General features: G+C 38.7%; 1 protein-coding gene across 1 annotated transcript in view; it reads left to right on the forward strand.

Annotated features, from left to right (window-relative positions):
• The first annotated feature begins 546 nt into the window (after positions 1–546).
• Positions 547–15535, forward strand: part of GRIP1 (glutamate receptor interacting protein 1) — a 482353-nt gene continuing 467364 nt past the window's right edge. The window contains exon 1 of the mRNA XM_052639896.1: positions 547–679. Coding sequence (XP_052495856.1) covers positions 547–679 — 133 coding nt within the window. The remainder of the gene's footprint in view (positions 680–15535) is intronic.

Raw genomic sequence — 15535 nt, forward strand, 5'->3', positions numbered from 1 at the left:
TAGTTGGGGAGGGATGAGCAGGTAAGAAAAAGTATTTTCCGTCTCCAGCTTTGGTTCAGTCCATTGACTAACAAGTTTCCCCGCCCCTCTCTCCTCCTACACCCCCGTCCCTGATGATGGAGACACTGGATAGTGAAATTCTAGCTCTGGGACTCCTCGAGTCTCAGCGGAATCGCTGGTTGAACTTTATTTTGTTTTGTTTTAAAGCGATTTGAAATTCAACGCTTTGCCCTTGATTTTTTTCTCTTAGTCTTTCATGATCATTTCACTTTCTCTCTCTTTTTCTTAAATGCTTTCTAAATTACACACTTGAAAGGTTATTGAGCAAAGTAAGAAATCTGGTCACGGTAAACTCATACCGTTATTTTTCCCTCCTCACCCTGGCTAAAATCTCTGCCTTGCTGGTGGCACCGAGGCAGATGGAAGGGTAGCGCGTCCCCCAGCCCCAGGTTCGGTGTTGGGCATTCATGCTCCACCGACTCCCAAGCAGCTGGGCTGTTGCTCCACTCCTGTGCTGGCTGAGCCAGGTGGTGCGGGGAGCGAGAGATGGACCGCTTCCTGGGATTTGTCAAGCAGATAAGAAGATCCAGGAGAAGAAAGGGGAAAAAGTACCGACCAGAAGAGGATTACCACGAGGGCTACGAGGATGTGTATTATTACGCTTCAGAGCATTTTCGAAGTAAGCGCTTACCCTCCACCCTCCTCCTGTTCCTTCTCGCATGCTGGGGCTCACAATAAACCTTGCGTGCAGCTTTAATCTTAAATGCAAAAGGTTTTCCAGATGGTGTTCTCTGGGAGCTGTTCTGTAAGTACTGAAGTGCTACATTTTGCTTGATTCGTTGCAAGGATAGCTATCAGCATCTAAACAGTATAAAGGGTCCCGATCTCTACACAGATTAATATTGGATTGGCTAAAAGGTTCATTCAGGTTTTTCTCTAAAATGTTATATTTTCAGTGCAATTAATTTATAATGTTAGTATTTTAATGAGTCGTTCAAAAAAGTATCTTGCAAGTCAATGTAGTAGGTGGTTAGAATATGTTCTGTTGTAATTGTTGCTTTTAGATAACTGTTGTTGTTGTTGTTGTTCTGAGTAAGAGAGACTAGTTTATTTGGAAGAAATAAATGTTCTTGTTCAAGTTGATGCTGATAATTACTGTTCATCATGCAGACTTCTAGTAGACAGTTATCTATGATTAATCCAAGGTGTTGTTTGTAGAAGGAAGTTCAAATGCTTTTCTCTGATGCATGTTTGTAATGTTATTATTAAGGGAACTCTTACTTGCTGTCAGCTAGAAGCAATGATACCTTAAGAAAAAAAGAATATATCCATATTAAGGTATTTGTAAATGAGCTTCTAAATAGCATGAGCTTCTAAATAGCAGAGAACTGGAATTTTGTCTTGTACTTATTGCTGCTTTAAGTTCCTTGTGAGATTTGGACTTGTCCCAATAGTTTTTAAGTGCCCAGAAATGCCTAAAGGTGCAGAGAGAGCAAGCAGCTACATGATTTATGAGGTATCTTAAATGGGAGACATTGGCAGTTATGCATGCTCCACATTTACAGAATTTAAGTTATTTTTATCTTCTTGAATAAGAATCTTTATAAACTCGTATTTCAGTTCTAATTTGTCCTGACCTTTTGATGTCTAACCATGAATATATACCATTCACAACTTTTGAATGTTGACTGATAATTTAGATTCTGTATCAGTGATATTGAAATCCATGAGAGTTAGTTTTAAATGCCAAAAATCCTGTTGTGGCTGATGAAAGTTGAGATTTGAAAATTCATGTGGTAGCAAAAGCATAAAAATGCAAAATTATAATTCTTTGATATTTGCTTGAATGATATGGCTGTGTTGCTTTTCTGCAGTAATTCCTGAGTTTTAGAGATGTTTCTTCTATTTTTTTACATGGATAGTCTATTCTATTGTAGTGACAATCTATGTTTCCTGAACTTAGTTTCCATTGAATTTAACTAAGATTTGTGTCATATCAAAAAGTGCTGTCAGTTTTCATACGTAATTCTGAAAACTTGGAGACTGAAAAAAAAGGGAATTTAGAAACTTTTAGTTACTTTGGTGTTCATGGTGCATATTCTTACAACCAATATATACCGAGTCAAATTCACACCTTCTTGGGTTTGTATCATGATGTGTTTGTGCAGATAGAATCAAGTCTCAAATGCCTGCTTGTTTTGATAAGAATTGAAAAACAAAAGTACTTTATAAGTTTACAAAATGTACCTTTGAGGAGAAATATTTATGGAGATATCTAAGAAATATCCCTAAACTAGACTTTGGAAAATGATATATCAAGGACAGGAGTCATCATACATTAAGTGCAGTTTCTTACAGAGAATCATGTCTTAATCTGATTTGTCAAAGACAAATTTTAAGAATAAAATACTGAACATCAAAAGTCATTTGCCTTAGATGCAAAACTGACATGTTTTCCCTGATGCTCTCTCAAAAAGTACCCAGTATGTAACATATAACTTTGTGGAGTTTGATGTACATTGAATCCCCGACTTCAAACTGCTGTGTAATAAATAGAAGGTGTCACAGTGGGCTCTGACACTTGGGATTTGACGTTTCATCAGATGTCAAATAGCCAGGGCTTTTAAAGAAGTCCTGTCATATAACATAATGACCTCTCATTGCATCTCTTGGCTTCAATTTCAAGGCCTCTCTGAATGGGATAGGAGAGACATCCCCTTATATTTCACAGTTGTAGGAAAACAGTGACAATTGTCTTAAAACCAGTCCTGAAGTAGGTAATATGGTTGGATTCAATTACATTTGCAACATATCTATTCTAATTAGTCTTTGGCACAATTCGAAAATTTTATGCCCTGTATTTCCCTAGATGGCTTAGAAAAGTCATTGATATTGAGATTTACAAGTTAGTGAAATATACTGATGACATTCACATCTTAGTTAATGGTGCTGTTGGTAAACCAGAAGTGCCATTATTATTTTTCTCACTGTGATGTTTGTTTCTTGAAAGAAACATACCTCTCTGTTTTGTCCATTTATCCAGTAGTTCAGACTACCACAAGGAATAATGAACGATTGAAATAGAAAGACCTTCCCAGAAAATTCCTCAGTAAGTCTGCCCTTCCTTTAGTATGTCCTCAAGTCTTTGCTGATATTTAACTTTATCCCAGATAATGTCTCTTCTACTGTAGGGTTCTGGTTTCAAAGTTTACCATCTTTCCTTAAAATGTCAGTAGGGTCTGATGCTGTGAAAGAGAAGTTGTCCTAACAATGGATAATTTTTCTGTAACTCCATCAAAACCGAGTTTTAGCAGTGATCATGATGATAGACTGATTTTAAATCTTCCCTGATTTTATGTTGACATAGTGAATATCTCTGTGCATAGGATGACTTTGCTTAGCTTTTCAAAATCTGATTTCTTCATTCATCTGTCCTTTCATAATTCTAAAGTGAGAGTTTAAACTAAAACATTGTTTTGGGAAAATCACCATACTTTTCTGGGGTTTTATTTCATAAAATGTAACAGGAGGTGAATTTCTTAAGATTTTTCAAGTTCTAGAACTCTGTGGTTTTAAACTTTGTTTTGTTTTCTTAAATAATTCAGGTAAAGGTACTTAGTGAAGGATTTCAACCAAAAAATTCACCTATGTCATGAGGAAATTGTTTTTCTGGCAAGAATTGTCAGTAGGGAAATTCCTGTTCCTCTAAGTTAATAGTCTGTTACTGAATATCAAGGAGTTTTGTAGAGTATTTATCAACTTACAAAATTCTGAACATGTTGCTAAGTCCCAGATTTCATCTTTTATATAATCTAATCTACCCAAAACCACCATTTATTCTGAAATTCTCACATAGATGATTCATTTGGTATTTTCACTTAAGAAGACCTGGCACTGATGACAGAACTGATTTATAAACCTTAATGCAACAAAAAGCTAAAAAATGATCCTGAAATTCAATTTCATGATATTTGGTGCTTTTATTTGTTTTCCACCAAATACTTGGTTATAGTATTGCCTTTTTAAAGACTCTGATAGATCATATTTTGATTGTTATCATGTAAAATATAAATCCTGACTCTATTTTTATGTATATTTTTACTTAGCCACACTGGATAATTTTCAAGCTCTGAGACAGATAACATGCATTTTATAAGCATTCTCTAAGTGCTATTCATATCCATATTAGAGATACTGACATGCCAGGATCCAGGCAGGGCAGGGTTATTGAATGACTTAAAAAGGAAGAATTTATCTCTTTTGAATATTAAAGTATGTGAGCTGCTTCCACTTGTGGCCCTGGCACCTTTCTGCACGTGTAATGCCTTTGAATTAGTCATGGAGTTCCTCCAAGCTAACCACTCTTCTCTGCTTTCATCCGCACTCACCTGGGCAGGTGAGAGCTGTGCAGTGAAGCTGCTCAGGGCAGTCTTCAGTGACCCATTCACCTTTCCAGATGAGGTTCTTTCAGGAAAATCAAAGAAAGAGGGGGAACGGGAATGTAGTTTAGATCTTTTGAAAATAGGTCATTTGTATTAACAATTTTTTTGTTCTTTTGTTGTTTTTTGCCTATTCTAATACATATTGAGCAACAATTGTGATGTGCATCCATAAAAGTCACTTTATTAAATAATATCTGCATCTAAAGTCTGGAGTTAGTCAAGTAAGGCCTTAAATTGCCTGAGATGTTCAAACTGCATTTTTATAGAGCTGTTCACTTTATTTTATTTCATTTTAAAATGTCCTGCATTGTTTTTGTGGAGAAAAAAACAATTTTGGTAGTGGGTATTTGTAGTGTGAGACTTTTTAGGAATTGGTGTAATTAGTTTAAGTAACTTCTTTTCACTAGTTTCCTTTACAAGTTTGGTTTTTGTAAAGTCGTGCAACCACATCCTCTCTGCTTCCTGGTATTGACAGATTCAGATTCTCTAGAGTGAGAACTTTCACACACACTTTATTGACAGATTCGGATTCTCTAGAGTGAGAACTTTCACACACACTTTGGACAGATGGCTTGTCCCTGCTCTTCTGTGTGCAAAAGCTGAACACACAATCACAGGGGGTGGGGGGGCGGGCAGGAAGAAAGGGAAGAGAGGGTAGCACATTTCATTGGTCAACCTTACTTCTCCAAGGTTTCCAAGCATCAAAGCCATTTCTTTCTATGTTAAAAACAGTAATCTTTGAACTGGCAGGTCTTGGATGTAAGATCCTGGACGATTCAAACCTTAGCTGTACTTAGTTTGATTCACAAACTCCCAAACCAGAAACATTGATTATATTTCAGAAACAGGGTAAACTTGCTTGTTTATGGACTACAGTGCTTATTTTTCTTTCCTAAAAATTGCTTTCCATCTCTAGTACATTTGTTGGTTGAAAATTGATTGGCTACCATGTTCCATTTGTCTGGGATGTTTTGTGTCATCAACTATATTATCTCAAACTGTATTTTTTCCCACATGGAATAGTTTAAAGGAATATTAGCATTGAATGGGACCTAAGAATTCATTTGTCCACCTGAATCTTTTTAAATGAATAAAGTAGGATACAAACAATGTATGTGACTTATACGCACCTCCACTGGTCCTTCCAGAAGGCAGAACTCTTAGAGTGTGGCCTCTATCCTTTATTCCAGACTCTCTTGGATCTCTGATGACTCTCCTGATATTTAAGGGCTCAGATCCATCTACACGTGAACTGGAATCCTAATTTCCCTTGTAGGTATCTTTATTCTTTTGAACAGCGAGTTGTCTTATCTTAAACTAAACTCTTGAACAAAAACTAATTCCTAATATAATACTGCAAGTCAAATTAGCATGGTGTCTTATTGATTGTTGTTGTTTAACTGCTGAGTCCTTTTCAACTCTTTTGCTATCCATGGACCTTAGCCCGCCAGGCTTCTCTGTCCATGGGATTTTCCAGGCAAGAATACTGGAGTGGGTTGCCATTTCCTTCTCCAATCTTATTTATGCTGCTGCTGCTGCTAAGTCGCGTCAGTCGTGTCCGACTCTGTGCGACCCCATAGACGGCAGCCCACCAGGCTCCCCCGTCCCTGGAATTCTCCAGGCAAGAACACTGGAGTGAGTTGCCATTTCCTCCTCCGATGCATGAAGGTAAAAAGAGAAAGTGAAGTCACTCAGTCGTGTCTGACTCTTAGCGACCCCATGGACTGCAGCCTACCAGGCTTCTCCGTCCAGGGGATATTCTAGGCAAGAGTACTGGAGTGGGGTGCCATTGCCTTCTCCGAATCTTATTTATAGATGATGATAATAACAGTGATTGACATTGACTCAAAAATCAGCCAAAAATATTTTTTGTATCACCTCCCATTTTCTCTGTGGTTTGCAAATACCGTCACTTCTGTTAATGAGTATCCCCTCAGGAGACTTAAAATGGCATAAGTCTATCAGGAATATTAGAATTGGAAGGATCCTTAGAGTTTAGTTAGGGAGGCCTGCTTTTTAATATAGGAAGTCCTTTCTCAGCATCCCTGCTATGTGAACCTCGAGCTTCTATTTAAATCATTCCAGTATGAACACTTTCACTTCCAGATCAAGCAAGTCATTGAATACACCTATGTCTCTTTTAATCAAGCTGTAAATTTTATGTGAAGTTGTTTGAGTATTCCAACAAATACACTAATATGCTTAAAATTTTATCTTGACCCAGATAAACATAGACCTTGTTAGATTTAATATGCAATAAGATTTCACTCCTTCCCTCTCTTCACATTATTCTTTTGCTGATGTAACATATGGTATGTGGAGGTGAGTAATTCCTTCAATGCTATTTTTGTTTTAACTGTACAAACCCAGAAGAGTTTTGCATTGGACCTACATCCATTTGGTAATTTTTTCTTTTTTCTTTCATTTAAAAAATTTTTCTTACAGGTCATCAAATCTCCCATTTATTTAATAAAAAATATATCCTGTGCTTTGTGTCTCCATGATGTAGTAGATATCTATTTTTTCTGCCTTGAAACTCTTTTATTCTCCCCTGAGAGGAGCAGTTCTCATATTTAAAGTATCCCTGTTTTCACTCCAATTTGGTCAGCATTGATTGATCAAAACTGCCATAAGTATATTATTCCATTGCCTTGATTATAGGTGATGGGTCTGGCAATGGACACATAAACCAAGCTGGGTCAATGAGAGCACTCCCCTGGGGGTTTGTAAATTCAACTCAGTGCCCTCTACCACATGGGAAAAAACAGTCTGGAATAGGAGAGAATCAAGTCAACCTGTACAAGAGATGAGAATGAAAGATTAAGAGACCTCTCAGAGTTTTACAGTCACGAGTCCAGACCGTGGAGTCTCTAGGGCTGCCCACATTGAAGTTCATATAGCTCGAAAGGACCAAAATAACACTGGAACTCAGATCAGCTCATTTCTAGTTTGAGAGTATGGGTAATTTTTTTTTTAAGTTGGAAACTATTGTTTGGTATTTTCATTTAATAGAAATAGATGCCAGAGGTAGAAAAACTAAGAGTCTTTCAATTTAAGTTCCTACCCTCCAAAAATGGACTTCCCTGGTAGCTCAGCTGGTAAAGAATCCACCTGCAATGCAGGAGACCCTGGTTTGATTTCTGGGTTGGGATGATCCGCTGGAGAAGGGATAGGCTACCCATTCCAGTATTCTTGGGCTTCCCTGGTGGTTCAGCTGCTAGAGAATCCACCTGCAGTGTGGGAGATCTGGGTTCAGTTCCTGGGTTGGAAAGATACCCTGAACAAGGGAAAGGCTACCTACTCCAGTATTCTGGCCTGGAGATTTCATGGACTGTATGGTCCATGGAATCACAAAGAGTTGGATACGACTGAGCGACTTTCACTCACTTACCCTCCAAAATAGTAATTCTCTTAATGGGGCTAAGGAACCCTGACTTTAGAGCAATTTCTTAGATCTCTATGCTGCTTCATTTTCTTATTTGTAAAATGAAGGCCTCCATCCCAGTGCAAAGAGCCAGAGACCCTCAAAGATGAACCATTGAAGGGTCTAGATGAAGTACTTAGAGCTGTGTCTCTTAGGGCTTCACACAGCCAAGGCAGCTGGAGGAAGACAGCCATAGACAGATTTGAGCAGAACATTCTCTGTCCTCATTTCCTGTTTAGAGTTAAATCTCATTTGAGAGGGGGCCACATGACTTCCCCATCCACACGTCACCGGGGTTCTGCCACCACTATCTACAGTGGCATAAACGAGGGCTTGGACATACACAAGGCAGTTCTTTTTCATCAGTATATGTCCTAGAACTAGGTGCTTTAGAATACCAAGTACAGGACAATTAGCCCTCCAAAAGGACATGCATATGCTCTTGTGTGTGTGTATCCACTGCCCACCCCTGCGCCCGGACTTATATAGGTATATGTGAGACAAAAAATAACACCCTTTCCTTACTCTGAGGCCATACCTATTTCTCCAGGCAGCTGTGTCCTGCTGGTTAAGGATGTGGGACCTGGGTGAGACTACCTGAGTTGGAATTCTGGAGTTCTCTCTTCACTGAGGAATGAACTTGGCAAGTAAATCTGCCTGTGCCTCAGTTTCTAAGTAAAGCACAGCAGGCTAAGAAGCTTACATGCATTATGCAGGCACCGGGGCACTGTGGTAGGGGTAGTGATAGAGCTTCCCAGGTGGCACTAGTGGTAAAGAACCTGACTGCCAGTGCAGGAGACATAAGAGACACAGATATGACCCCTGGGTCGGGAAGATCCCCTGAAGGAGGGCATGGCAACCCACTCCAGTATTCTTGCCTGGAGAATTCCTTTGACAGAGGAGCCTGGCAGGCTATATCGTCCATAGTGTCATACAGAGTTGGACACGACTGAAGTGACTTAGCAGCGCAGAGATGTACTTTAGGGAGATTAGTATGGTATTAGTGTATAAAAGGGATTAGAGGTGGAGACAAAGAAAAGGGTAGATATGGCAGTTGTAGGAAAGTATAGGTGTGAACAGAAAAAAATATATTCAACACACTGAATTTGCATTGCCAAGATGTCTAAGGAGAACTGTAAGGAAGCAGCTTGAAATGTGGAAGCTGGAGTTATGGAAAGGATTCAAGAGATTTGGAAGAAAAGGGTATATAGATTTGGTGGATAAGTCATGGGACAAGATGAACTTAGTAAGAAAGCAGTCTTTCAGTTGTCTTGTGCCGAATATTCTTGGAGCTAAACCAGGAAAACGGATTAAACATACAATTCTCATCATGTAAGAGAGAGGGTCAACAGATAGAGGAATCAGTTCTGTGGCTACCTTAATAAGGGAATTCACAATGGGTACTGAATGGATTGCCCATTTGATTAATTTCTTACACTGCAGATGTAAAAGCATTAAATGCAAGTTGATTATGCAAAGGGAAATGCAACTCAAAATAGGTGTTAGGATTCAAACACTGGGTTTTTTGTTAGTGCTGTACATTTGGCTGTGATGTCGTGGAGAGAAAGCAACTTCTAAATAACTAGAAAGAGAGGGGATTAGTATATGCTACAATATGGAGGAACTGCAAAATATGCTGAATGAAAAAGCTAGACTTGAAAGACCATGTACTGATGCAGATGGGCACGTGGAATCTGCATATCCTTATGGGAGGATAAAAATTTTTTTTAATTTTATTAAAATATTTTTTCTTCCAATTTTATGGAGATATAACTGCCATGTTGTGCTTAGCCGCTCAGTCATGTCTGACTTTTTGCAACCCCATGGACCATAGCGCGCCAAGCTCCTCTGTCCATGGGGATTCTCCAGGCAAGAACACTGGAGTGGGTTGCCATGCCGCCCTCCAGGGATGTTTCCAACCCAAGGATTGAACGGAGGCCTCCCGCATTGCAGGTGGATTCTTTACCAACTGAGCCACTAGGGAAGCCCAGTTGCCATGCAGCACTATGAAGTGTAAGGCGTACAGCATAATGATTTGACTTACGCCATGAAATGATTATCCCAATGAGTTTAGTGAATATCCATCATCTTATATAGAAATGTTTTAAAAATTAGATTGTGATAATGGTTGCATCATTCTGTAAATTGCTTGAAAATTATGAAATTGTTTTTTAAAAGGATGGAGGAATAGGTGTGCAAATGAATATATGTAAAGTTTTTGGTATTGTTTTAGCAGCTCCCAAAATAAGTAATGAGAGTTTATTTTGCACTGCGGAATGTCCTAGGCACCAGTTCAGCTAGAAAGTGTTTATTAAGTACCAACTCAGAAAAAAAATCAAGTAAAATATGGAATACAGAATGATTCACCATGGTGCAAGAGGGAGACATTCCCAGTGGTATTTTAGAATATATAATAGAATTGATTATATGCCTTTTTATTTGAAGTGTTAGAATTCCACTCTGATTTCTCATTAACTGTTACATATGCTTAAAGCCAAGAAGCATTTCTGAAACATTGAACAATAGAACTGAGCTCTTTGGATCAGTGGATATGAAGTAAATATCAGCACTTATGTCTATAGTTATGTGGAAATTGAACTGAACTTCAGTTAACTTACTAATATATCTTTGAAGTGATTTACTTATTAATATACCTTTGAAGACCTCTATTCTAGAAACTGCTTGAATTGCATCCAAAATAAACAGATTATCATAATTAAATAATTTTAAATTTATTTACTTAAATTAAGTAATATTTCAAATATAAGCGCTAGTGTAATGCTTGAATTTTCTCCTTTACTTCCCTATCCTGCCAAGAATAGGAAGACAGTTGGTAGTAAGCACCCCACCATTTTTATTCATTCACCAAATTTGCTTGATGATACTCCTCACGTGTCAGGCATCATTCTAGGTACTAGAGTTTGAGTGATACCGAAGAAAGAGGGTTGTTGCTTTCCTGAAACCAGGAATCTAACAATCTGAATAAAAAATCGTGTCCAGTACAGTGGAGAAAGTCAAAACTTCATGGGATAGAGTGTTAGAGGTGGTAAAAAGGGGGTGAGTGTTTTAGATCCGGTGGCCTTTCTCTGAGAACTAGATGTTTGGGCTGACTCTGAAAGAAAACACAGAGCCACCACGAGTAATCTGCATCGGAGTCAGGGCACAAAACCTACCAGAGTGAGAAATATATTTATTCTCCCCATACGGCATTGGCATCTTCTGAATAAGCTGCTTCCTTTGCCTTCATTTGTAAAATCAGTTGTTTAGAATTGCGGATGCATTTTCCCCTGGATCTCAAGCCAGGCCTGAATATAAAGACTTTTGCAATATTTCACTAACAGGTAAAATATAGCTATGGCCAAATGAGGCTTAGTTACTGGAGAAAACCTTAATTTTGCTGAAAAACATAGGCTGCAGTTGCCTTTCATCTATATATCAGAGTCTTCTATTAGAAGATCAAGTTAGGGCATCTTTAGAGTGGCAGTGGGGTTTTGGAAGAATGAGAACATGGTTTACTTACCTTTAGATTAGTGTCAGCTGTTCTAAACATATATAGAGCACATTTCTTAAGCTAAAAGTGTACCTCTCATATAATCAGAGGGTACTAAAATGTATGCTTGTTTTTTAGTTTCTTGCTTTTTTTTTTCCCTGCAAGACAAAAATATATCCCACTTCTCCCAAATCTTTGAAAATCACCACAGTAGAGACTCTTAATGGCTTGTGCATTTTATAGATAAGATTATATGTCAAAGAAATTTTTTCTGGAGAGTGAGCAGTTATGCAGGTTCTTTGGGTTATAGCCCATAGCATTGCCAGTCTCTGTACTGTATGGAGAATTGCACCCTTTACGTTTCTGTTATTTATTATTTTACTAGCAATAGATAACCAGGGAATTTTATATTGCTTGTTGGAATATTATTTTTTTAGATCAGTGACTATTTGTTATAATTAGAAATAAATTCAGTATAAAATTTTAAAAATCTTTGTTTCCTGGTGATCGTCTGAATTGCTTTTCTGGAGATGTGTCTATCCAACAAACAAAAAATTATGCCTATTTTCAGTATTGTGAAAATAGGTGCTTCTGATTACTGCTGAGCTGGCCTTATGTTTTCATGTTGCTCTTCTGCTGGCAGTAGTATGTGATTCATGAATTTGCAGGTATGGAAAATATTTGATTTATGAAGCCCCATTTTTGAGATAAAACTAGACACGTGTCATATGCACTGGTTACACGTAAAATGTAACTGATATAGAATGCGAAGTCAACAGTGGCATCTTGCTGATTCTAAAAATGAGAAGTAGGTTAACAAATAGCCACAGTGGAGTTTTACAAACAGTTGCTGTTGTGGTTAACACTTGTTTTTATAAACCGTGATTGGCAAAAAAATTAACATGTAGAAAAAATAATTTCTGCAAGTATTTTGAAGATATGAATAAGAGCTTACATTGCTCAGTGATTTTCATCCTTCCTGAATCATGATCACTTTTCTGGGAGCAGCTGTCAAAATTTAGGGTGAGACATACAGTTGCTCAGTTGCTGGTTATAAATTTCCACTTATGGATTTACAGTGGCCTTTCATTATTGGAATAGAGTTGGGGAATTCCCAGCACTTAAGAACTGTTGTTTATGGCTGGTTTTATCTACCAATATCATGTTTTCATGATTTACAAGGACAGGCACCTCTTTCCTTCTTAAAAATCGCAAAGTTTTTGTGTAATGGTGTATTTTGGACCATTTGGAAGATGATCAGGCATAAAAGGACCTCTAGAGCTAAGAAAAATTACTGGGATCTTCTAGTCCAGCCCTCTAATATTACATATGATGAATATCCTTAACAACATAGGAGTTAGCTCAGTAATTGTTTTTTAAGGCTAAAAGAGAGGAAATAACACTCTTTAGGAGAGGGGACACATAGCTAAGAATAGAACTGACATAAGTATTTAAGTCTCTGAACTCGGTGTATTTTTAACCTTATCTTCCCTCTAAACCATTCCTGTTGCTTCAAATACTATCTTCGAGTGAATTTCCACTCCACCCCAATCTGAAAGGTTAGATCTGGGACACATACAAATGATGCCTCCCTTAGTCTGTCATTTTGTGATTACCTATATATCTTTCCTGTGAGTACCAGGCCTTATATTCCAGCACCTAGGACAGTGCCTGGCTGCCTGGCTCATGCTGGGCCTTGCTTGAGTATCTGTCCAGACTGATTCCCATGAGCCACCCACAGATACTCCTCTTACTACTTTATAGTCACTTATTTGCATATCCAAAATGATGAGGAAGTTTAGAAAAAGTATTCTTTGGTGGGAAAAGATTGCATTCGCCCTATCCATAATTCCAATACTGCCCTTCCCCTATTTCTCCATGTACCATAAAAGAACACAGCTCTTACGACAGATTTTTAAGAGAATCTGAATACAAAGAAAATAAAAGGGGAAATGAAATGTTTGTACCTTACAATATTTTATAGACTTACCTTCTTTTTTCAACACATATTTGTTACACACTTCTTGAGACTTGGTCTTCTGAGATTAGTGCATGCTGGGCTGTGTGCTAAGCACTTTGCATGAGTTATCTTTATCTTACTCACTTCTCACAGCTCTGTGAGACAGATAATATCATCCTTATTTTCCATAGAACTAGACAAAACAAGCTTAAATCTCTGAGCTGTTAGATGTTATTAGCAAAGATTCATTCAGTTCAGTTCAGTTCAGTCTCTCAGTTGTGTTTGACTCTTTGCAACCCCATGAATTGCAGCACGCCAGGCCTCCCTGTCCATCACAACTCCCAGAGTTTACCCAAACTCATGTCCATCGAGTCCGTGATGCCATCCAGCCATCTCATCCTCGGTCATCCCCTTCTCCTCCTGCCCTCAATCCCTCCCAGCATCAGAGTCTTTTCCAATGGGTCAACTCTTCTCACGAGGTGGCCAAAGTATTGGAGTTTCAGCTTCAGCATCAGTCCTTCCAATGAACACCCAGGACTAATCTCCTTTAGGATGGGCTGGTTGGATCTCCTTGCAGTCCAAGGGACTCTCAAGAGTCTTCTCCAATAGCACAGTTCAAAAGCATCAATTCTTCAGTGCTCAGCTTTCTTCACAGTCCAACTTTCACATCCATACATGACCACTGGAAAAACAATAGCCTTGACTAGATGGACCTTTGTTGGCCAAGTAATGTCTCTGCTTTTGAATCTGCTGTCTGGATTGGTCATACCTTTCCTTCCAAGGAAAGCATCTTTTAATTTCATGGCTGCAGTCACCACCTGCAGAGATTTTGGAGCCCAAGAAAATAAAGTCTGCCACTGTTTCCATTGTTTACCCATCTATTTCCCATGAGGTGATGGGACCAGATGCCATGATCTTCGTTTTCTGAATGTTGAGCTTTAAGCCAACTTTTTCGCTCTCCACTTTCACTTTCATCAAGAGGCTTTTGAGTTCCTCTTCACTTTCTGCCATAAGGGTGGTGTCATCTGCATATCTGAGGTTATTGATATTTCTCCCAGCAATCTTGATTCCAGCTTGTGTTTCTTCCAGTCCAGCGTTTCTCATGATGTACTCTGCATAGAAGTTAAATAAGCAGGGTGACAATATATAGCCTTGACGTACTCCTTTTCCTATGTGGAACCAGTGTGTTGTTCCATGTCCAGTTCTAACTGTTGCTTCCTGACCTGCATACAGATTTCTCAAGAGGCAGGTCAGGTGGTCTGGTATTCCCATCTCTTTCAGAATTTTCCACAGTTTATTGTGATCCACACAGTCAAAGGCTTTGGCATAGTCAATAAAGCAGAAATAGATGTTTTCCTGGAACTCTCTTGCTTTTTCCATGATCCAGTGGATGTTGGCAATTTGATCTCTGGTTCCTCTGCCTTTTCTAAATCCAGCTTGAACATCTGGAAGTTCACGGTTCACATATTGCTGAAGCCTGGCTTGGAGAATTTTAAGCATTCCTTTACTAGCGTGTGAGATGAGAGCAATTGTGTGGTAGTTTGAACATTCTTTGGCATTGACTTTCTTTGGGATTGGAATGAAAACGGACCTTTTCCAGTCCTGTGGCCACTGCTGAGTTTTCCAAATTTGCTGGCATATTGAGTGCAGCACTTTCACAGCATCATCTTTCAGGATCTGAAATAGCTCAACTGAAATTCCATCACCTCCACTAGCTTTGTTTGTAGTGATGCTTTCTAAGGCCCACGTGACTTCACCTTCCAGGATGTCTGGCTCTAGTTGAGTGATCACACCTTCATGATTATCTGGGTCGTGAAGATCTTTCTTGTACAGTTCTTCTGTGTATTCTCTTCTTAATATCTTCTGCTTCTGTTAGGTCCATACCATTTCTGTCCTTTATCGAGCCCATCTTTGCATGAAATGTTCCCTTGGTACCTCTAATTTTCTTGAAGAGATCTCTAGTCTTTCCCACTCTGTTGTTTTCCTCTATTTCTTTGCATTCATTGAGCGTTTACTATGTGCTGAGAGTGGTGCGCCACATCTCCCAACTCCCGTGCTGTGTGCTTCCCCGCCATATTTCTATTCAGGGATACTCGTGTGATAGGAGCCTCTACCCTCTTGACAGGTCGATGACCTCCTGGGTTATGTTGGGCACAATTGCAAGTCTCCTAGGTTATAAAGACAGCAGAAACAACTGCTGTTATGGCTATTTTTGTAAC

Source organism: Budorcas taxicolor, chromosome 5, assembly GCF_023091745.1.
Source record: "Budorcas taxicolor isolate Tak-1 chromosome 5, Takin1.1, whole genome shotgun sequence".
Taxonomy (NCBI): domain Eukaryota; kingdom Metazoa; phylum Chordata; class Mammalia; order Artiodactyla; family Bovidae; genus Budorcas; species Budorcas taxicolor.